Here is a 25199-nt window from a genome sequence, read left to right as displayed (position 1 = left end):
GCCAAATAGGAGAACGTTTGCCCTATAACGGACTTCTCTAAAATATATTTTAAATGCTGGTCTTCCCTACATTGACTTTAGTTTGATTTTTTTGTAAAATAAATATATAAAGGTAAAATAATGATGTATATTCAGGTCACACAATGCACGCGACGCCCATGGTGGTGCGGTCCGTGCAGGCGGGGCCCACGGGCGCGCCTAGTGCGCCGCCGCCCTGGGCACGCGCACAACCGTCCACCTCCACACCCGCGCAGCCCCCTAACTCCCTACCCGCGCAACCCCCTAACTACCCACCCGCGCAACCCCCTAATCCTCCACCCGCGCAACCCCCTAATCCCCCACCAGCGCAACCCTCTAATCCCCCACCCGCGCAACCCCCTTGGTTACGCGTACAACCCCCTAACTCCCCACCCGCACAACCCCCTAACCCCCTGCTCACACAACCCCCCGCTAACCCCACGCCCGAGGGAGAGGATACGTCTGAAGACGGAGACAGTGAGTTGTTATTATAATTGTTGTAACCACCTTCACATTTGGTGATATTTGATAACGCCACAAGCCTTCATTAGCTATTCGTTTGTCAATCTGTCATTTCTACTTATGACTTTGTAAGAAATGGATTAATTGAGTCTTATATAAAAGCCTATATATATGTACAACGCATGCCATTTTTCATGTTATGCTTAAGCTGGGTACTCATTAGCGAGCCGAGCCGTAACCGTAACATGCGTGATACCGCAACGCCTGGGAGTTGGGGTTAAGGCTCCGGGCCTTCGGCCTCCCAGCCTGAAGCTCGCCTTTCGGGCTAGCACAGTGAAACAAATTTGATTTTAACTTGGTTTTTTAAACTTGATTTTATAAATTGTTGTTTATTATATTTAGTTTAAGAATTACAAACCACTTTTGTCGGACTGTACTTTTTAAATTTTGTTCCCGCAGTTGTAATGTCATCCTACCTGGAATTCTTTGGGCCTCCCGTGGCCTCGAGCACCTGGTGTGAAGGCCGAGACTCCACCTCCCTCGTCGTGCTGTGCACGGCCGCGGCCGAAGAGTCCGTGTGGTACATCAAGACCAGCGTGCAACAGTGGTACTTGCTGGTCTGCGATGAGGAAAAACCACCAGCGGAGGCCGAATACTGGGCGCTGAGGCCTAGGTTCCGGCTTGCACTACCGGTATGTACGGCGAGGCCTACGGACTACTGAAGTGTCCGCAAAAAAACACATTTACAGTTGTGGGAACACACTTGGATGGCTAATCCCACAACGCAGCAAAATAGAATCGACGCGCGGGACGCGCGGGGGGTTAGCGTCCATGTATGTTCTCACGGGCCCCGACACTTCTTTCTGTACCTTTATTGTGGAAACACGCCAATAAATAATATATTAGTAATAACATCGGAGTTTTCAATGGGTCACCACCTCTCCTAGACCTTGAGTGTGCGACACCTAGACCTAAGTCGCACAGTGGTGACCCCGACGTGATTTCTCAAACATCGAAGATTTAAGCCTCAAGGTCAGCGATGACTGATACACCAGCAGCCCTGAGAGGAGCCCCGGTGCAACCGCCGGCCGCCCCTACGGCTGCCCGTCCGGCCGCCCCTCCAGCAGACGGAGGCGCCGCCGCAACCTCCAACGCCGAGCCACCAGACGTCAAACCCGATATAATGGCAATTTCACTGTCGTCCCGTTTGCCGGAATCCTGGACGGACCAGCCGCGAGTGTGGTTTATTCGCGTCGAAGCCATCCTCGCGCCGCAGAAGCTGGGGGATGATTCCAGATTCGATCTCGTGGTCGCCAAGCTGCCTAAGGAAGTGATTGTGCAGCTTACGGATTTCCTGTCTCGCCCGCCGGCCGTAAACAAGTTCGCCGCGCTGAAGGCCAAGCTGTTATCCTTGTTCGAGGACACGAGAATCCGTCAAATTGAAAAATTGATCGGTGAGTTGGAGCTCGGTGGGTCGAAACCAAGCCAGTTACTGAATAGAATGAGGGACCTGGCTCGCGAAAACTTCCCCGATGAAACCCTGCGGATTCTGTGGCAAGGCCGTCTACCTGTGAACGTGCGAGGAGTCCTGGCAGTGGCAGAAACAAGTGACCTCGACAAATTGGCCATTATTGCGGATAATGTGACTGAAGCTACGCGTCATAGCTACGTTTCCGAGGTCAAGCAACCGCCGTCATTCGGTAAGCCGCTGTGTGACAGCAACGCGTCAACATCAACCTCTTCGCAGTCAGAGATAGCGTTCCTGACTAAACAGATCGCCAAACTCACCGCTCAAATGTCAAATATGGAGCGGTCAAGGTCGCGGCAGAGAAATCAGAGGCAGCGAGGACGCAGCTACGGGAGGTCAACATCGCGCGCTAGGAGCTCTTCGCGCGGTCAACCTCGGCGTACCAAGGACGACCCAGATTGGCTTTGCCGATATCATTTCAAGTTCGGCGAGAAGGCCCAGCGTTGCTACCAGCCGTGCGCGTGGAAAACGTCGGGTTCGGAAAACTAAAAACGATGGTGCAATCGTCGACGGAGGTTTGCACTACATCGGTTAGCCGTCGTTTGTGTGTTACGGATAGGGAAAGTGGACTTAAGTTTTTAGTCGATACGGGCGCCGATGTTTCGATTTTGCCGCCAAAGAATCGTTTTTATAGTAACGAGTGCGCGAGATATAAACTTTACGCCGCGAACGGTACGGAAATAAAGACATTCGGGACTAAAACGTTAGTGTTGGACCTCAAATTACGCAGACCGTACCGTTGGGAGTTCGTCGTCGCCGACGTTAAGCAGCCTATTTTGGGAACTGATTTTTTAGCCCATCATAAGCTGGTTGTCGATTTAAGTGCACGTAGGTTGATAGACCTGACGACGTTCCTCAAGGTCGCCGCAAAAATGGTAAGTACCACTCAACCCTCAATTTTTGCATTTAGCGTGGAACATCCCTTCCGTAAACTGTTGTCCGAGTACCCGGAAATTACCAAACCCGCCTCTTTCAAAGAGACGGCACCGCATAACGTGCTACATTACATAGAAACTACAGGGCCACCAGTTTTTGCGCGTGCTAGGCCGCTTCCCCCAGATAGGTATAAGAAAGTTAAAAAAGAATTTGAATTGATGCAAGAGTTAGGTATTTGTCGTCCATCGAAAAGTGCCTGGGCTAGTCCGCTACACGTGGTAGCGAAAAAGAATGGCGACATTCGACCTTGTGGGGACTACCGGATGCTTAACGCTATAACTAAGCCCGATAGGTATCCCATTCCGCGATTGCACGATTTTACCTACATTTTGGCGGGGAAACAAATATTTACAAAGTTAGACATTAATCGCGCGTACCACTGTATTAGCGTTGCGCCAGAGGACATTTAAAAAACGAGTATAATAACACCATTCGGACTATTTGAGTTCCCCCGCATGAGTTTCGGGCTCAGGAATGCTGCCCAGACCTTCCAGCGCTTTATGAATAATTCCGTACTTCAAGGTTTGGACTTCCTTTTCAATTACCTAGATGATGTCATCATAGCTAGCGACAACAGTGAGCAGCATGAGCGACATCTAGCTTTAGTGTTCGAGAGGTTTACGAAGTACGGAATCACGATAAATCTGGACAAATGCTGTTTTGGACGCTCTTCGGTTGAATTTTTGGGGCATCATGTCTCGACGGCAGGTATCAAGCCGCTCGAGGATAAGGTAAGTGCCATAGTCGACTATCCGAAGCCAGAAACCATGGAAGAGCTGCGCAGATTCCTAGGAATGCTGAATTTTTATAGAGGTCACATTCAGGACGCAGCCGTCAAGCAAGCAGAGCTAGATAAGTATTTAGTTAACACCAAAAAGAAAGACAAAACCAAGATCGAGTGGACAACAAAGGCAGAGGAGGCGTTTGCGCAGTGTAAGGCAGGTCTTCAACAGGCAGCTACACTCGCGCACCCCAAGCCTGACGCCATTTTAGCCCTTATGTGTGACGCATCAGATATTGCCGTCGGCAGTGTCCTTCAACAACGGGTAAATAACTCATGGGAACCCTTGGGATTTTTCTCGAAAAAGTTGTCTTCGGCCCAAGCTAAATACAGTACGTACGATCGCGAACTCCTCGCTATTTACTTATCAATCAGGCACTTCCGTAAGTCGTTCGAAGGTCGCCAATTGACCCTGTATACCGACCACAAGCCCTTATGTACAGTATTTAATAAGGTAGGTGACGACAGCAAGGAAAGTCCCAGACGCGCGAGGCAACTCCTTTTTATAAGTGAGTTCACTACAGACATACGTCATATAAGTGGCAAGGACAATGTAGTCGCAGACACGCTGTCTAGAGTCGAAACAATTGATTGCCCGTCGGTATTAGATTTCTCAGAATTAGCCGACGCACAAGCCTACGACGCCTACGCGCGATGACTATGTTTTGCGCATGGCGCAATCGACTCCCAATGACGCAAGCAAAGTGCAACTCAAACTAATAACATTGCCGACTTGCACTAAACCTATCCTTTGTGAAACTTCTACACGCGAAACTCGACCTTATTTACCTTTAGAGTTCCGTCGGAAAATATTTGATAGTTTACATTCATTAAGTCATCCCGGAATACGGACTAGTAGGAAAATGGTTAGTAAACGCTACTTTTGGCCAGAAGTAAATAAGGATGTAGGAAATTGGGCTCGGTCGTGTATTCAATGTCAAAGGGCGAAGGTCAGCCGACATACGGTGTCAGATCTAGGCACATTCCCCGACTCAGCAGCTTTCGAACACATACATGTAGACATTGTGGGGCCATTGATAACAACTTCAAACGGGTATAGGTATCTCCTAACTATCATAGATAGGTATACGCGTTGGCCCGAGGCATTCCCTATTACTGAAATAACCGCGGAGATAGTGGCCAAAACCATTTACGAGGGCTGGATTGTTCGCTACGGTTGTCCGCTAAGGCTAACTAGCGACCAAGGACGCCAATTTGAAAGTAGGTTATTTGCAGAACTAATGAAGTTGTTAGGGGTAGATAAGATAAGAACCACCCCCTATCGGCCAGAGTCAAATGGTCGTATCGAACGATGGCATAGGTCACTCAAATCTGCGCTCATGGCAAAGCTCGGAGACGGAAGCTCATGGGTAGATCTGCTTCCAAGTGTAATGCTCGGGTTGCGCACCGCGGGTAGGTCCGACAGTGGCATAAGCGCAGCGGAAATGACGTTCGGTCGCACGCTTCGTCTGCCAGGAGCGTTTTATGAAACGACACGGGATAGGGACCCCGTTGACCCTTATAGCGTGGTAGAGAAAATTAGGGATCACATTTCTAGTCTCAAGCCAGCGTTCAAGCGTGATAGACGAGATAGGACTATTTTCGTACATAATGACTTGCTCACGTGCACGCATGTTTTCCTTAGAGACGACACGGTGCGCAAGCCATTAAAACCGCCGTATGATGGACCCTACAAGGTCATCGAAAGGGGTGAAAAGGTATTTTTAATACAACTTCCCGGCAGACAAGCTCGTGTGTCTATCGATAGGTTAAAGCCAGCATTCTTACTTAATTTGGATACCGACCAAGACGTCACCGAAAATCAAAGTAGCACAGGAAATAAGAGTACGTCTCAGGATATGGGGGATCGGGAAACGCCTTCAGCGGCACCATCGCCCATACCTGTTCCGGTGACTCGGACCACACGCAGCGGAAGGACTGTTAAAAGACCAGTCCGATTTCTAATTGATGATTGAGTTGATATTAACCTATGTGCCCATTAGATTTTAGGATCGATCCGTAGTATTAGTATATATATTTTTTTTTAATGTGTAATATTATAGTGTCATGTAATTAAGTGTCGATTTCCGTAAGGGGAACTTTAGCATTCTTGCGAAAAGAAGCAAAGTCCTCCTTGCATACAAGTTTTACCTACTGTTATGTAATCCACTCGTCCCTGCTACCTTGCTGTTTGGTAGGGATATATGGAATTTTTTCCACTCGTCCCTGCCACCTTGCTGTTTGGTAGGGATATATGGAATTTCTTCCACTTGTCCCTGCTACCTTGCTGTTTGGTAGGGCTATGTGGAATTTCTTCCACTCGTCCCTGCTACCTTGCTGTTTGGTAGGGATATATGGAAATTCTTCCAGTCATCCCGTCCCTGCTACCTAGTAGGGATATATATGGAATTTCATCCACTCGCCCTGCTACTTAGCTGTTTAAGGCCTGCGCAAACCGGCGGACCGCAGCGCAGATCACCCAGGAGGATTAACGTGCTCCTCGATGCCGCGGAGTAACAATCCTCCGTGATGCTCCGAGATGCTCCATGTCTCAGAGCATTCAAATTTATACCTGAATGAAATTGAAATAGGGAAGAATACACATTGATAAATTTAAAATGATCTGCGCTGCGCTCCGCCGTTTTGCACAGGCCTTTCATCATCATCATCATCATCATTTCAGCCTATATACGTCCCACTGCTGAGCACAGGCCTCCTCTCATGCGCGAGAGGGCTTGGGCTATAGTCCCCACGCTAGCCCAATGCGGATTGGGGACTTCACATACACCTTTGAATTTCTTCGCAGATGTACATATGCAGGTTTCCTCACGATGTTTTCCTTCACCGAAAAGCTAGTGGTAAATATCAAATGATATTTCGTACATAAGTTCCGAAAAACTCATTGGTACGAGCCGGGATTTGAACCCGCGACCTCCGGATTGAAAGTCGGGCGTCATATCCATGCGGCCATCACTGCACAGGCCTTTAGTAGAGATATAATTTGGACTTATTCCACCCGCCCCTGCACCTTTTTATATATATGTTCAGATAGCCTCGTCACAATTTTTTTGGCCAGTCTTTCTAATGTAATTAGGTAAAGATGATTGGAGAAAACTTCCATGTATCCCTATCAAAATACAATCAGGTAAAGATGATTGGAAAAGTTTCCATGTATTTCAACCAAAATATAATCAGGTTAAGATGATTGGAAAAGTTTCCAATTATCCCTACCAAAATACAATCAGGTTAAGATGATTGGAAAAGTTTCCATGTATCCCTACCAAATAGCGAGGTTGTAGGGATAAGTGAAAAAAAATCCACCTATCCCCACCGGGGGGGAAACCAATGGGTATACATAGAAATAATTCCACCTGTCCCAAAACAGTAGGGACGGGTGGATAAAAATCCATTTATCCCTACCAGGGGGAAAATGGTAGGGATATGCGGAAAAAAATCCATTTGGCATCAATTAGTAGGGATAGATGGAAAAGTATCCCTACTAGTAGAAATAGATGGAAAAATATTCCACATATCCCCACTGGGGGGGATATCGCGGTAGGGATAGGTGGAATAGGCGAAAATATGACTTATTACTTAATAGTTATGGCACCAAGTTGCATTGCTGTTGTAACATCGCACGGTTCGGCCGACCGAGATGCAACGTCAGTAATGTTTACGAGGTCCGCTGTAATGCAAATGAATCATTAAATTGTGATTAAATTATACTTACCTATAGCGCTATATCTTAGGTTGCAACCTAGTTAAGTAGTGTTTTGAATTAGACATACTTTTTAATAAATCTTGTGTAATTTTATTTTGTATTTTGTATGCAAGCAATTTTGTAATACTTAAATAGCGATTTCGATGGGACGTAACCAATTTCTATCAGAGACCAGCGTAAGCGCTACTGTCTTACGTTGTGTTATTATTTTTATTAATCATTATTCTACTTGGAAGAATGGGTCTGGGTCAAAGTAAAGACGAGAAGTCCCTGAACGGCAACATCGCGATAGCCCAAGTACAGTCGATCTCCGGGCAGGTCGAAGCGAAACTAAATTACGTGGGAATAGGACTCATAGCAGTTGGCGTGGTCCTGTGCATAGTGCTGGCGTATATACTACGGGCCAGATGTAAGAGTCATGTTAGAAATTGGTTGCGCAAAGCCGTCGCATCGCTGCCGCCTCCTACTGCAACTCGAGCCGGCAATGTGATACCGGAGCAAGTGTATTAACTGTTTTAAGTGTAAACAATTGTGTCTATCTTTAACAGTGTAATTTTAAGTAAGGTTCCGTACTTATTGATTATTTTACTTTGTGTTTTTTTTTTCCTTTTTTTTTCAAAAAGGGGGGGATTACTGTGGGAACACACTTGGATGGCTAATCCCACAACGCAGCAATAGAATCGACGCGCGGGACGCGCGGGGGGTTAGCGTCCATGTATGTTCTCACGGGCCCCGACACTTCTTTCTGTACCTTTATTGTGGAAACACGCCAATAAATAATATATTAGTAATAACATCGGAGTTTTCAATGGGTCACCACCTCTCCTAGACCTTGAGTGTGCGACACCTAGACCTAAGTCGCACACAGTAGAACCCGCTTAATACGATCACGTTTAATACGATTTCCCGCATAATACGCCATTTTACGCTGGTCCCTGCAACTTTAGGCCTGTTTTCATACATTTTTTCACGGTTAATACGACTCGCGTCCCGCTTAATACGCCATCTAAAGTTCCCGTTACGCACCATCTGCACGTTTGTGTTATTGATTGACATAACCGTCGTACGGCCGTATTGTTATGCAATACGCCGTTAGCCAACATTTTTTAATGTGTTTATTACCTACCTTAGGTTTTTTGTTTTACTAATATCTTTTGTCGGGTCATTATCGGCGTGAAAATGCTATGCCATCTGCTTGACGGTTATGGACCACGGAGTGCAAGCTATCGCTTCCAGATTTTTATTTGCAATTACTTACTCCACGACTTTCTAGTTGAGCCTATCGTTAGTGTTCCTAGATTAATAACCGAATATATCTAGGTAAGTGTAGGTAGGTATAAGTTCACACGCACTTATACCTACCTACACTTACCTAGATATCATTCACTCATTATCACCGCTACGGCGTTTGACATGAAATAGTATTAGTTTTTTTTTCATGTTTAATACGATTTCCCGTTTAAGACGCTTTTTTTGTTAGGTCCCCTCAGAATCGTCTTAAGCGGGTTCTACTGTATATAGTCAAATAGTTGATTATCTCCAAAATGTAGTTAATTCATAATTTATTTATTTGGGTAAGAGAAAGATGGTACAATGCAGGTTGATATAATAACACAGGAATCAACTACCTCGTCGCATAGAGACATGCAAATAATATTGGTCTTAATCTACTTACATATATGTACAATTACAGTTAGAATGCCGGTATCTTCGAGAAAGTTACTTGATTTAAACCCACGGTGTATCTGTATATAAGTATGTATATTCCGTTGCTGCATAATGATAGGTTAATTTTGAATTGTCAGGGCACCGAAGGGAACCACGAGGGGGAGGGGGACCCTGCCGCGAAGAGACCCAAGATGTCGGCCTCGGACTCGAACCCCGCACCCGAGGCAGCGCCCGCCGTCAAAACTAGTGCGTACTTTATTATCACATACATTGTAGAAAGAAGAAACGTGATAATCACCACCCCAGTTTAGTTTTTGACTGCGTGAGTTATAATACATATAAGGTAAACGTACTAGTGCTCAACATGCTAATATGCCCGATAGATGACACCTTGCTGTCACCTCTATTGACAATGAATTAAGTTTCAAGATGACATGTACTGGGACCGCGTCGAGCACCAGTACGTTTACCTTTACTAGATTTTTTTCAGACAACTAGCTCGCACTTTGTAACCTATTGCGAAAAACCGTTGAAGGATTAACTTACACTAGACAATTTCAGTATTTTAACCTGCAATATTTGTTGATACTTGCATTTATGAATACTTTATATTCTACATAAAATCCTCGATCACACGTCTCCCACCAGGTTACCTGAAAGTGAAGGCGTTCGCCCGGATGATGCCGGACCCCGAGAAGGCCCGGAAAGAGGCCGCCGGGCCCCGGGAGGCCGAGGCCGCCAGGCCCCGGGAGGCCGGGAAGCTTCAAGCACCCGCGAGAGTGTACGTGAATAATATGATCTACCAGAAGATGAGTGATGACCCGCTCTTCTATGCCAAGGTACGACCTTTCAACTTCACTTCATTTTCCTCGCGTTGTCCCGGCATTTTTGCCACAGCTCATGAGAGCGTGCGACTTTCAATCCGGAGGTCGTGGGTTCAAATCCTGACTCGTACCAATGAGTTTTCGGAACTTATGTACGGAATGTCATTTGATATTTACCACTAGCTTTTCGGTGAAGGAAAACATCGTGAGGAAACCTGCATACATTCGCGAAGAAATTCAAAGGTGTATGTGAATTAAGTGTGTTAAGATAAGATAAAAGATAAAAAATAGTTTATTCAAGTAGGCATATTACAATGCGCTTATGAACGTCAAATAAATTTACCGGCTCCAACCGTACACCTCTGCCCCGAGAAGATTTAAATCCCCCCTCAATTGGAGGAGGGTATCCCAATATGGGACCGGCAACAAACTCGGCGGGACACATCTTTTCAAAACATTATTACATCTTATAATTAACATGCATTACGAGTAATTAATACAATTTAAGTTACTATAGAATTCATGCAATTATACTCAGTGAGTACATAACTTTATAGAATTTGATATAAAAAATAAACATATATGCACATGAAATCACAAATACGTAGCTCTTTCAGAAAACAAATCAAATCTTACAAAAGGAAAAGAAAATAAAATCAATAAAAGAAATGAGAATACATATTATATGAATCTAACTGATTGTTATGAGATGCTTTCATACAATTTGATGTGCTTTCTTACCTGAGCTGAGTCACCTTTAACTCTACACATAATACAATGTTTTTAATTGCTACTTGTCGTTATTACAGTTTCTGGTTTGGACCATGCATGTTTGTCTGTCAAGTAGTCCTCGACTCTGTAATAAGCCTTCAACATCAATGACTTTTTTAAGTAATTCTTAAGAGCTGGAAAGGGTAATCTTAAAGCATCCTCAGGTAACTTGTTATAAAAATGAATGCATTGCCCAACGAATGACTTCTGTACTTTACGAACACGAAACTTTCTGATAGCAAGCTTATTTTTATTTCTAGTATTATAGTTATGGACATCAGAATTCTTAGTGAAGGAGTCTAGATTCTTAACAACATAAATAATACTATCATATATGTATTGGGAAGCTACAGTTAAAATATTAATTTCTTTAAAAAGTTCTCTTAATGATTCACGCACCCTTAAATTATATATAGAACGAATGGCTCTCTTTTGTAAGACAAATATAGTCTGTATGTCAGCTGCTTTGCCCCAAACCAGAATACCATATGACATTACACTATGAAAATAACTATAATAAACAAGGCGAGCTGTCTCAACATTAGTCAATTGTCTAATTCTCCTCACAGCGTAAGCGGCCGAACTTAATTTGTTTGCTAGTGTTCTTATATGAGGACTCCATTGTAGATTTTTGTCCAATGTTAAACCAAGAAACAGTGCTTTATCTACCATCTCTAAGCATTCATTATTCAAAAGTATCTTAGTATCGACTGGTTTAACATTCGGCAAAGAAAATCGAATGCATTTAGTTTTCTTAGCATTAAGAAGCAAATTGTTCATAGTAAACCAGTTTAGTACATTAACGAGTGTGCTGTTAATTACACTGTAATCGGTAGATTTACGATCAACCTTAAAAAGTAATGATGTGTCATCAGCAAAAAGAACAATTTCACAAAGATTTTCTACTACACATGGCAAATCATTTATATAAACCAAAAACAGGAATGGACCCAAAATAGAACCTTGTGGCACTCCTAATTGGACTACAGTACCGCTAGACCGGGTTTTGTTTACAACAACTGTTTGTGTTCTGTTGCTAAGGTAAGAAGACATAAAGTTTAGGGCATTTACTGACAGACCATAGTGTTCTAATTTCAAAATGAGCGTTCCATGATCCACACAATCAAATGCTTTAGAAAGATCACAAAATATGCCAATTGCATCACAAGAATTTTCCCAAATATCATAAATATGTTTAATAAGTACATACCGAAGCAGCATCGGTCGTGGAACGGCCCTTTGTGAAACCAAACTGATTGCTTGTGAGTAAAGTATGTCTGTTGAAGTGACCCAGTAGATCATTTAACATTAACTTTTCAAAAACTTTACTTAGTACAGGAAGTATTGATATTGGACGGTAATTAGCCATATCACTCGAATCACCCGATTTAAAAAGAGGTATGACTTTGCTATATTTCATAAGATCTGGAAAGACTCCTTGTGAAATTGAAATATTATAAATTACGGCTAAGTAAGGCGCTATTACGTCCAAGACATGACTAATGACTCTAACGGATGTTCCCCATAAGTCTTCCGTTTTCTTTAAATTGAGTGACTTGAATGTTTTAACAATAATTGCTGAATCTACTAGACTAAACTCAAAGTTAATATTACATTTCTTAACATTAGCACAAAGTAAGGAATGAGCTCGAGACGAAGATGAATGTAGACATTTCGTGGTATTAATAGCTATTTTAGAAAAATAATCTTCGAATGCCGAGGCAACATCGTTGTTTGACATGGTCTGTTGTTTATCCGAGACAATGTTGACTTGACAATCGCGTGATTTACATTTACCAGCTTCCTTATTTATAATATTCCATGTTGTCTTCACTTTGTTGTCCGACACTTTCAGTTTAGAACTTGTATAGTTTGCTTTGGCTGTTAAACACACTCTCTTGAAGATTTTTGAGTAGTTCCTCACATAGTCCAGGAAATCTGTATTTTTGTTCAGCTCTCTCTCACTATAAAGTTCATAAAGCCTTTTTCTACTTTTATAAATGCCTGCAGTAGCCCATTCACTAAACTTTGTTCTAGTTTTTGACCCACTAATAGTTTTCATACTGAAATTTTGATTAAAATGATAAAGAATTACGTTAAAAACATCTTCATACAAATTATTACAGTTGTAATGTGAAAATGGTAACCTACAAAGACTTTTTTGAATTTCATTTTTGAATAATTCCAAGCGACTACTAGTAATGGGTCTATATGTTATTGTTTGTGGAGTATCACGAATATCGCTTAAGAAAACAGCCCTTTGACCGCTATGATCAGAATAAAAACAGTTAAATATTTGCTTATCTATACATTCACAATTACAAAATATATTATCCAGACATGTTGCACTAGTTACCCCTACCCGAGTAGGTTCAAGAAACAAGTTAAATAAATTGAATGATTTAAACAAACACAGCATTTTAACAGTGTTACTAGAGGACTCGAGCAAGTTAACATTAAAATCTCCACAGACTATAACATGTTTTTGGCCCTTACATACTAATTTCAGCACACTTTCCATTGTAGTTTCAAATGTGCTGAAGTCAGCTGATGGTGGTCTGTAAACACATACAATATTATATTTTTCTAATTCTACACAGGAAATTTCGATAATTCTTTCTATGGAATAATTTACAATATCTTTACGCTCTTTAGATTTCATGCAATTTTTAACAATTATCAGGGAACACCATGAACAGCAGACTGTCTAGCAAAAAAACTGACTAATTTAAAGTTAACCAGTGAAGGCATATACAAGGAAACCGCCTTTGGGAACATTGCCATTCAAATTCTCGGCACAAATTAGCACACATACACAATTACGCCTACATTTAAATAAGACGATACGTTTACAGAGCCTGTAATCGAAGCTGGTAAACGGAATAATAGTCATCTCTATTACACAAATGTACATAGCTAAGTGTAGATGAAATGCATATAACGTCAATAACTACCAATCAGCGACATTAATCCGCTAATAACCTTCTTGCTGTACGTACTGGCCACTGAGAGTCCGCGGTTCATATTTGATTAGAATATGACTTGGACAGAGATAGGTTTATGCAATACATTGAAGAACCAGTCAAATAATTCACGTATATTAATTTAATGCAATTAAAAGATAACCAGTTAACATTTTGTTATGAAATGACAGACTAACTCAACATAAGTAAATATTCATTGTTGTATAAATGTATTCCGCTATTATAAGTATTTTTTACAGCTAGGTATATTTTATTATCAATCTGTATGGCAGAGCGAAGTCACGTTCAGGTATAGTCTGTCCGTTTTTTTAAGATCAAGATCAAGTATAGTAAATGTATGGCGAGCTTGATCTTAGAAATCGGACAGGCTATTCAGCCTGCAAAATTTACATGGGTACACGAATCGGGTCAAAAAATTTTGAACAGGCGGAGACACAATAAGGACTCATCCCCACTTTCAGTTCTAATGGAAATATTTTATATGTATATAGCCGGTCAAGCAAGTTTGTCAGTAGAAAAAGGCGCAAAATTAAAATTTTGTATGGTCCCATAACCGTTCGCGCGCTTACATTTTCTAAATTTGGCGCTCTTTTCTGCTGACGGAAATGGCTTGAGAGAATACCTGGTCGTAGCATATAGTCGTGACAGCAGAGGGTGGCTTCAAATGATCAACATATTCAGATAATGTGTGTATTTGATAAACTAATTCATTGAAAGAGTGACAGAAAAAACATATCTACATATAGGAGACCGGGTATGGTTATCTCATGAGTACAAATCGGTAAAGCAGTTTTATTAAGCTGCGTGAAGTCGTGAACCCTTTTTCTGACAAGTGGAAATCTTCGATCATCTTTGCAATAATAATAGAACATATTCTAGATCTCTTGTCAGGCATCGAATCAATTTCATATCTTTCTAATTGGACAGATTTTGTCCATAGTGCTCTGCGAATAGGATCTTAAGGGAATCTGAATGGAAAGTAACATAACAAATACTATATAGAATAACAATACGAAATTTGATAATTAGGTAATTTGAAATAACTAGGTAGTTTTTATACCTCCATCCCATGAAAGAAAAAAGGATGATATAAATATGTAAGAAGGAATTTATTACAATGTAGTATACCTAAATCAAACTAAGTTAATAAAATTGTCTACTTCATTTGGCATAACATCATCCCTATTATCCTCGTAATTTAAAAAGTCGTATGTTATTATGAAAGTCGTATGCAGGTGTTACGTTTTAGCTTAGCACGGTATATTGAAAAAATGTCGTCATATTTATTCCAAATTTTAGTGAATTTATCTGTTTATTTACATGTGAAAAGTGATTCCAGTGGCCTTGGTATGAGCAGAGTAACTTCTGCACCACTTCCAGACCCATGAAGCCATTTTTAGTTATAAAAAAACGTTGTTTTTATAAACCAATTTAGCCATTTGTCACTGACTGTCAACTCGGTCGAACTGAGGTTGCCAATCGAGCAGTTTGTAAGTACCGCCTATCGCGGGGTAGTTTACGTTGGGTCATAATTGAGCGGACAGAATGTTTCCTTGTATATTCGTTCACTGAAGTTAACAAAATCAAATAAAAACTGCCCATCTTTCAGCCAATGTTCAGTGATACACATAACTTCAACATTATTATTATCTAAAAATAAACCTATTTCTAATTCTTTGCTGGAAAAACCCTGAATATTCTGGTGAATAATATTCATACTCAGGCGTTTTTCCGCTGTCTTACAATCTAGTTTAAATTTGGCATGGGGTCCTTGACTTTGTCAGCTGACTGAGAATTAGCTATAACACTACTAAATCTATTTGGCTCAATATTATAGGCCAATAAATCCACTAGGTATACAAAATATTTCTTTGGCAGAAATACCTTCCTTGGAGCTAGCATGAAGCGCTCAATGAATTTATTTAAGTCAAAGAAATGGTACTTTTTATTGACAGATATGGCATGGTACATCAAAGAATTGTAGTTTGCTACTTTACTATTATAGTCATAAGACATATTCTCTGCATAAGGCAGTGCACATAAAATGATTTTCCCCACACCAGATTTTTCAATAATACTTAAAGTGGACATCAACTTATCTATGCTAAGCTTATCTTCATTAAGGCTATTTCCTAATAAAATTACAAGTGTAGTACTGCTATCATAACATCCCTTTGAAATAAGGTCACACAAGTGAGACAAAGTAATGTTTTGATAACAGTAATTTGAGACTTTCTGCTCTAATCTGTAGCTTAATAATGGGCCCATTCCTAGCCCAATTTGATCTGAAAAAACAACAGTCTTACTGACTGCTCTAGGGGGCTGTGTGACTACTGGTACAGCTGGCCTAGAAGTGTTGAGGGCCACATCGGCTTCAACAACTTTTGCTGGTGGCATTTGGCCACAATTACAAATATTTCCATTAAGTAATGACTTGCATCGCTCCTCTAAATTTTGATTTTCTTGCAGCAATTTATTAAAAGCCTTGATGTGCTCCTCAACTTGTTTTTTGGTGGTTTCATACATGGTGGTTATTATGTTTGGAGCTCTTAATAATTTTTATTAATTCTTTTTGCTATTTTTATAGATAACTTCTAACGTAATATTTCCTCATTGTTATAGATTATAGCCTTTGCCCAGCAGTGGGACATTATAGGCTCCCAATAATAATAATAATAATAACCCCGCGGGGGCAGCTTGTGGCGAGCTGACGGTGAGTGGCGACACCGCGGACCCCTATTCCAGAGGGCCCTGTCATCTGGCCCTCGCCTCTGTGCTTGCCTTGATTGGCCGGCCAGAGTGGAGTCGCAAGAGCGGGACCTATGCTCCAGGTTGGAAGTGTAAAATGTCATAACGCCGGCGGCCTGCTGAACGGATTACCGGGATCTGGCACACCGCAGACTCACCTCTCGACAACTTTACAGCCACTCCAAAGTGTTGCCCTGTTGTCGCACTGTGCGTGCGGCCATTGCGGGGCCCACTCAATGAGTTGGCGAGTCACCACCTGTCTTTAACAATATTGAGACTGATTGTCACGACAGGTGTCCGCTAGTCTCATCCCATAGCCCGATATCCAGTCCATCCAACATTCAAATCAATAGCCTATGACCTTAGTTCCCATCGCAGCACAAAAGTGCTGCACTGCAATAGTCTTTGCACCTGGCGGGAACCATCTCCGGATGTATCATATTGTGCGCTCGGGGATGGTATCCGCCACGTGTATCCCTTGCTTTTAGATTAAACTGTCTTAAAGGGCCTCTGCGCTGTTGGCTTCGGCCCCACGCACGCCTCCCAAAAGTCCGGGACCCCATGGTCCCGAGATCTGGAAAGGACAAACAAATAATAATAATATAGATTTTGTATAACTTTCTTTACAGTATGTATCTAATTTTTTTTTCTTTTTTTTTTGCATTGTTATTGTATTATTTAATAACATTTTTACAACTTTATAACAAATCACTAAAACTTATAAATAAAAAATTTGCCCTAAGTCATGGTCCGTAGGTAGGGTGCCCAGAAGGCTGGCCGCATTGCCCCGCTGGATGGCAATGCTGATCCTTTGGGCAAAATATAGGCCAGCCCTCTGGTCACCGGAGGCCTCTATGAGGCGCTTTGATAACTCCCCATAGAGGCGACGCGCGCTAGGTCCCCACGGCCCCAAGGTTTCCACACCAAACGCCGCAAATATGTAGCTACTACCTAGTGTGACATATTTGCGGCGTTTGAGGCTTTCGGCCGAGGATGAGGCCGCACCAGCGCCAACTTTGGTGCCTGGAATATGGGACGGCGCCAGGGTATCTACGCACGTAGCGTCCCAGACAAGTGGCCGTCCCATACTCCAAGGCACCAGCGTCATTCCGTCAGGCCTCTTGCCATCGACCCTGGCCAGACCGTTGGGCTCGAGGACCGCCGGTACCTTGGCACTGACAAGGGCCCTTCGGATGACGTCGTTGAGGCTGGCGTGGCGGGGGATCCTTCCAGCGCTACGGCTGCATGAGAGGCCCAGATTATCCACCATAATTCCGCATTGGCACCGACGGGGTATGTTTGTTGATGCCCCTATTCTTAAACATGTGGCCAAACGGAATGTAGTATTATCCAGCAATGTGCCCACAGTTGTGGATGGTAGTGTCTGTAACCACAGACCCGACTCCCATTCCGCAGTGGCAAGAAGACGAGCGCGATCTGTCGGACTAAGTGCCGAATCTAGGAGACGGTTCCTAGTTAGACGGCAGAGAGGCTCGTCCCACTGCCTCTGCGAACACTCTGTATCTAATTATAAATAATACTCGCCTGTACAATATACGTGTAAAGTACATAGAGACAAATGGAAGGTAGCTGGTACTTATAGCACAGGTTTATGCCTACTTTAAGTACCAACGAAAGATCTTAGACAGATATACCTATGTAACATAACTTATGAAATTATGTATAAAATGTAGCCTTTTGAGCTTAATAAACTTTATCATTAAACTTTATCTTATCCTTAAACTTTAAGTCCCCAACCCGCATTGGGCCAGCGTGGGGACTATAGCGTAAACCCTCTTGTGCTTGTGAGGAGGCCTGTGCCCAGCAGTGGGACGAATATAGGCTAAATTATTTATTTTATTTGTGTATGTCAGTTGGTGGTGGCGGTGCCGAGCACGGCGGCGTGCCGGGCGCTGCTGGCGCGCGGCGCGCCGCTGCAGGTCTACTGCCTGCGGACCGGCAAGCTCTACCCTCTAGAGGCCGAGGTGGGTATCACTAACATTCTATATCGTTCAGCCCTATGGTTGACCGGTAGGGAATGCCTTTAGGAATTAAGTCCGCCATTTGTATGTATTGTGTGCAAAAAAACGGTAAACTCGGCTACTTTTTATTTTTCAATCCGATTTATTAAATACAAATTGTGTTTAAAAATAGCTGCTATCAATGTTTTTCTAATAATTATCTGGTGCTTTATTTCGTGCACTGTTTGAAATAATTTATTTTAAGTACAGGAAACATCTCTATTGTCTCGATGAGTAGTAGTTGCCTGTTGAAAGAAAAATATAGTCAGCGATAAAAGAAAATAACCCGAAATGTAAACAATGTATTGTTTTCAGTCAAAGAAGGACGTATCCCGTATAACCCTGACCGGAGACGAGGAGGTCTCGGGGGCATTGGTGGCTCTGGCCAAGCTACTCTTCCGTCCTGACGGGAGGGGGGGGACAGCACAGGTGAGTGTCTGCTACTTGACGCACGGTAACAGAGGAGGACGTATCCCGTATAACCCTGACCGGAGACGAGGAGGTCTCGGGGGCATTTGTGGCTCTGGCCAAGCTACTCTTCCGTCCTGACGGGAGGGGGGGGACAGCACAGGTGAGTGTCTGCTACTTGACGCACGGTAACAGAGGAGGACGTATCCCGTATAACCCTGACCGGAGACGAGGAGGTCTCGGGGGCATTGGTGGCTCTGGCCAAGCTACTCTTCCGTCCTGACGGGAGGGGGGGGACAGCACAGGTGAGTGTCTGCTACTTGACGCACGGTAACAGAGGAGGACGTATCCCGTATAACCCTGACCGGAGACGAGGAGGTCTCGGGGGCATTGGTGGCTCTGGCCAAGCTACTCTTCCGTCCTGACGGGAGGGGGGGACAGCACAGGTGAGTGTCTGCTACTTGACGCACGGTAACAGAGGAGGACGTATCCCGTATAACCCTGACCGGAGACGAGGAGGTCTCGGGGGCATTGGTGGCTCTGGCCAAGCTACTCTTCCGTCCTGACGGGAGGGGGGGGCAGCACAGGTGAGTGAGTGAGCGAAACACGTGTCGAGTATTATTCTTTTGGTGGTGGTTTGTTATATTTAGTTTTGCGGTGGGAGGGTGGGAACATTAATTGCATGTAAAAAAATACGCAAGTATAACGGGTTAGCACTGATTGACTAGCACGTTATCTTTTATGCGGATTAGCAAAGTAATATTTTGGTTTAAATTAAAGGAATCTGAGATGAATAATAAATAAATAACATTAAAATAATATTTTTTTTTAATAATAACATTCATTATTTGATCAGGATTCATACAGAGGCGGGGAAGAAGACGGAGACCATATGACCCAGGTCCGAGACGCCGCGGAGCACATTATCGATGTCTTAGAAACTAACCAGCAAACTGGGCAAGACGTCCAGCAAGCTGGGCAAGCCATCCAGCAACCCAGCAATCCAGCCAGCCAGCTAGATCAATCCAGCAAGGACCGCGCGACGGCCAACACAGCACACTCGCTGCTGCTGAACATACTCGCACACAAGACCGTTCAGATACAGGTACGGTACTAATATTCTTTTCAACTTCTCTTAGGGTGGTATTCCACCTGTCCAATTTACGCGTTGTCCAATGATTCGTCCCTGAATCGCTGTCAAACTTCGGTTTTGTAGGAAGCTTCCTTTCTGTACGGTAGTACTATTACTTATAGCCATCGCTATACAGCGCGGGAATGCTTGCCGAGGGGCCTAGGCTTTGAAGTGGGTTTTAGGGTTTTTTTAGGGTTCCGTACCCAAAGGGTAAAACGGGACCCTATTACTAACACTTCGCTGTCCGTCCGTCCGTCCGTCTGTCACCAGGCTGTATCTCACGAACCGTGATAGACAGACAGACTAGACAGTTGAAATTTTCACAGATGTTGTATTTCTGTTGCCGCTATAACAACAAATACTAAAAACAGAATAAAATAAAGATTTAAATGGGGCTCCCATACAACAAACGTGATTTTTGACCAAAGTTAAGCAACGTCGGGAGTGGTCAGTACTTGGATGGGTGACTGTTTTCTTTTTGCATTTTTTCCGTTTTTTTTTTTTGCTTTATGGTACGGAACCCTTCGTGCGCGAGTCCGACTCGCACTTGCCCGGTTTTTTTTGTTAGGTTTAGTTTTATAGTTATTTTATAAGGTACTTAAGTATTAAGTTGTATGCATTACTAATTGCATGTTGTCTTACTAATTGTATGCATTTTTGTTCAATAAAATATTACTTATTCTGTGGGCAGGGGCTAAAATGATGATGATGTGTTGTTTGCAGCCCTGCCCGGGCTCCACGGTGACCACGGTCACCACCGTCACCACGGTGGCGCCACCACCGCGACCACCGCGACCGCCGGTCACCAAACCCGGTGAGGTCATCGAACTCAGCGACGAAGACTGACTACCATCTGGTGCACACATCACAACAAAAGTGAGCAAAATAGCATATTTACGGCTTGGGCGTACATTGAATCCTGAACGAAGCGAAGGATTCTATAATTGACTTGATGTACTACATCGATTTTTCGCCCCCGAAAACCCCCATATAGCAAATTTCGTCAAAATCGTTAGAGCCGTTTCCGAGATCCCCGAAATATATATATACAATTTCTCGTTTAAAGGTACCTATAAGATATTAGATAAGATAACACCATTGTATGCTAGCATTAGTAAGAATAAAAAAAAACATATTCCCTGTTTCATATAATGTAAATGTATGTATGTAAGTAAAATAATAGAATATTGGTTCTAATTCTAAGTAGTCAATGTGGGGTTGTGGTTTCATTTGGAACTTCTATGAATTCGCCTCAGTTTCCAAAGCCATTTTAGAATTTAGAGTAGGTATTATAATTTATAAAGTACCTAACTACTCTGCTTAGGTCTAGACTTTTAATGTACATATTTTAAAGTGTTAAGTATATGTGTATAAGTAGATAAAGGTCAGAGCACACCGGCTCGATGTGCACGTGCACTAAAATGTTGGAGCCGTGCACGCACACGTCACGCAAGCAGTGTGCCTTCTCTCATAAGGATCTGTATATTGCAACGCGCATGTGCACGTCTGCGCTCACGCATCCGGTGTGCTCGGGCCTTTAGAAGACTGATAATGTACAGTCAGTCGTCATCAGATATATCGGAGCGGCCAAGGAGCTCAAAAATATCTGGAACTGCACTTTAACTTCTAGGATAATAGATACATACTTTGTTTAGATATTTGTGAACAACTTGGCCGCTCCGATATATCTGATTGCGACTGAACTGTTGAAGTATTTCTAAGATATTTTAATTTGAAGTACTGTCAAAGGAAGGTATTTAGTTATCAGACTGACAAATAGGATAGAGAATTAATTTTAGGTTTAAGATTGAACTAATATTTCCAAAGAATATTATAGTTAATGCTGACGTCAGTTTAGTTGTGTATTTTATATTAAAGAATAATTTAATTAAAAAATATACCATGGCAGTGTATCTTATGTAAGTATCTTAAATTACGTTACGGATCTATCGGTACAAATGTGCTTATTTAAAGAATATTGAAATACTTTACTTTTCTGTTATATTTTATTTTAATAGTATGATTTTGAATTATTTTTGTACAGTCAGCAGCAGATATACCTGAGCGGGCAAGGTGTCCAAGAAAACATATACACTTCAATCGTCACAAAAATAAGGACATCTAAGTTGTCATTTTCACGTAGGCTTTTAGTTCGTCACATATACCTTAACTTCTGAGTTTTTCTTTAACACATACACCCTTATTTAATCACAATGACAATAACTGTTAAAACGTCAGTGGTAACTAAGCACTCAAATTCAAGCTGCTGTCATTAACACCTACACGCACTGCCAATCACGTACGTCAGCAGCCAGGGTGCCACCAGTTGCTAAGCAGTTGTTATTTCAATGGTAACTAAGCATCAACATTTTATCTGTTTAACTTTTAAATAAATACTGTAGCACTACGAATTGACACCTCCTTTCTTAAAGAAGTATTTTATCGTTAAGTGTCAAACTTAGACAATAAATAAGTAGGTTCTACGAGAACGATCGGTTTTTTTATTTTAACTGTCATATGCGGCTGTTCTTCCAAACCGTAGAGCATATTATATACCTATATATATTTATTTAGCCCGCTTATTCTACTAAAACATACTATACAGGGTGACCACAGGTTGGCCCATTTAGATCGGTCAGTATGGGAAAATCTGATACTATAAGATATACACCGATCTTTTCTTAGGAATCATGTCATCGATTTAAGTAACACGAAACACTGCATTCATACATTTAAAAAAAATGTGTACTCAGCTCGGGAATCAAACCCCGAACGTTTTGAAAAATAAAACTAAGACTATTTCTATTTAGATATCGATTGTGTAGGTCTTAAGCAATAAATGTTACTATGAAACATGATGTCTAAAATTAATAAACTGCATTGTTTTCATGTCCTTTAATTTCATTTAGTAAGTTTTCGAAGATTTTTAGGGTTTTAGGGTTCCGTACCCAAAGGGTAAAACGGGACCCTATTACTAAGACTCTGCTATCCGTCCGTCCGTCCATCCATCCGACCGTCCGTCCGTCTGTCACCAGGCTGTATCTCACGAACCGTGATAGCTAGATAGTTGAAATTTTCACAGATGATGTATTTCTGTTGCCGCTATAACAACAAATACTAAAAACAGAATAAAATAAAGATTTAACTGGGGCTCCCATACAACGAACGTGATTTTTGACCGAAGTTAAGCAACGTCGGGCGGGGTCAGTACTTGGATGGGTGACCGTTTTTTTTTTTGCCTTTTTTTGTATTATGGTACGGAACCCTTCGTGCGCGAGTCCGACTCGCACTTGCCCGGTTTTATTTTCAATATATTTTACATACATTTTTTTTAAATGTATGAATGCAGTTTTTCTTGTTACTAAAATCGATGACATGGTTCCTAAGAAGAGATCGGTGTATGTCTTATAGTTTTAGATTTTCCTATACTGACCGATCTAAATGGGCCAACCTGTGTAGTACCTACTAAAATACGATGCCCCGAATCGATCAAAGAACGAAGGAGAAAATAATTGTATCCAACCTAGCAGTAGGTAAATATCAAATGGCATTCCGCACAGGAGTAATCTAAGTAACGCTTACTGCGGGTTCAAACCTACAAAGTCCTGATAGAAAGTCGTACATATTACGCTACATCTGACATATCTTCAAAAATTATATAAACTAATGCGAAATTAACATAAAACCTGAAGACACAAATTAATAATAAAAAAGAAACCCAAAAGAAATAAAAAGCTGTAATCTCTAGGTGCGTACGACTGAGATTTGAACCCGCGGTCTCTACTTTGAAAAGCAAACGCCTGTTACTGAGACCACAACGTGCCTTGACAATTGGCTCTAAATTCGGCTTCAGTTAGATTTTGCTATGTGTCATTCGTCTTGACGATTCTGTTAAAAGAATTAGTTTACAGTAAGTTGACCGAGAGGCTCCTGTCAAATGGTTGAAGGGCAAAACGTGAGATAGATGTATGTGATGACAAGACTGTACTGCTTTCGATGATTGTCAAAACGCTTTACCTGAAATTAGCATGGCTATCTTTCATTCAATATTCGACCATACTTGTATGCTTTAAAGTCTATTTTTCCATATTGTTCAGATATATTTGACACGTTGGCCGCTTAGATACCATTGGTTTTTTGACAGCTAAGGTATCAATGACTTATTGTAAGTGTAGAAATTAATGAATAGCGACTGTTAACATATTTGTGACACGTTGAGCGCTCACAAGTAAATACTACCATGACAGTCAACAACTTTTTGACAGTTTAAACGTTTACCTCTCTTTGAGCACCTGGAGTGTATAGCGACTTCTGCTGCTGACTGTACATAATATAACATTATAAATTATAACATAGTTGTGACGGTCCAAAGGCTAAACAAGGCATTGAAAAGGTTAATAAAGTTAATATAAATATGTACCTATGTATTAATAATGAACTCTTTATTGTACAAAACAAAGATAAAGATAAGATAAGATAAGATAAAATTTATTTCATTGAAAAATATCCAAAAATGAAAACAATCACACAAGATAGGCAGTACAAAGGCGAACTTATAGCTTACATAACCTTTGAGTTAATTGTTTGTGTATTGAATTTGATCTGGATTAAAACAGCGACCGTCGTTGTTGCGTCACGTGAATGTTAGAATTATATGAATGTTGAGAAGACCGTCTACAGCTGTTTGGCCGCGTCTAACTCTTGCATCTGTCGAACTACACTTACAGGGTTGGTAGAGTTAAAGGAGTGAAGCTCTCCCTACGGGTTCTTGCCGTATGGCGGTCTTCCCAACCAAAAATATTATATTTATGTCGGTCTTAACCATATTGGCCTTGATGTTTATTAAATAATAACGCAATGTAAATAAAGTCATGTATGTATAGTTATTTTGTCGTTTCATTTTATTCTTATGGGACTGATTTAGGTAAGTACTTACCTAAATAGTATGATTATCTCTGTCTATGATTGAAATGAGACAGTCCTTTGACAAACTATAGTACCAAAACCCCGGTTTCAGCAAAAAATCCGATTTCAGCAAAAAATCCGATTTTGGTTAGAAATATTAGTTATTAGAAATATGAGTTTCTAAACATGATACAGTCAGACCAATAAAAGTCTGCAGCGGATTTGTTAGCCCACGCAGTAAAAGTGTTATTTTAAATGCCAAACTTCTCTCAAATTATGACGTATTAATAAC

At 41.8% G+C, this 25199-nt stretch overlaps 1 protein-coding gene across 1 annotated transcript in view; it reads left to right on the top strand.

Annotated features, from left to right (window-relative positions):
- The window catches only part of LOC134676761 (mucin-2-like), a 30832-nt gene extending 9984 nt beyond the window's left edge, over window positions 1-20848 (top strand). Inside the window, exons 11-18 of the mRNA XM_063535146.1 lie at window positions 136-495; window positions 940-1172; window positions 9252-9360; window positions 9763-9953; window positions 18316-18426; window positions 18778-18891; window positions 19727-19975; window positions 20726-20848. Of these exons, the coding sequence (XP_063391216.1) occupies window positions 136-495; window positions 940-1172; window positions 9252-9360; window positions 9763-9953; window positions 18316-18426; window positions 18778-18891; window positions 19727-19975; window positions 20726-20848 (1490 nt within the window). The remainder of the gene's footprint in view (window positions 1-135; window positions 496-939; window positions 1173-9251; window positions 9361-9762; window positions 9954-18315; window positions 18427-18777; window positions 18892-19726; window positions 19976-20725) is intronic.
- Window positions 20849-25199: the final 4351 nt, after the last annotated feature.

This window comes from Cydia fagiglandana, chromosome 25 (assembly GCF_963556715.1).
Source record: "Cydia fagiglandana chromosome 25, ilCydFagi1.1, whole genome shotgun sequence".
NCBI lineage: Eukaryota > Metazoa > Arthropoda > Insecta > Lepidoptera > Tortricidae > Cydia > Cydia fagiglandana.
The sequence above is the reverse complement of the archived record's forward strand: the minus strand, read 5'-3'. Positions and strand labels throughout refer to the sequence as shown.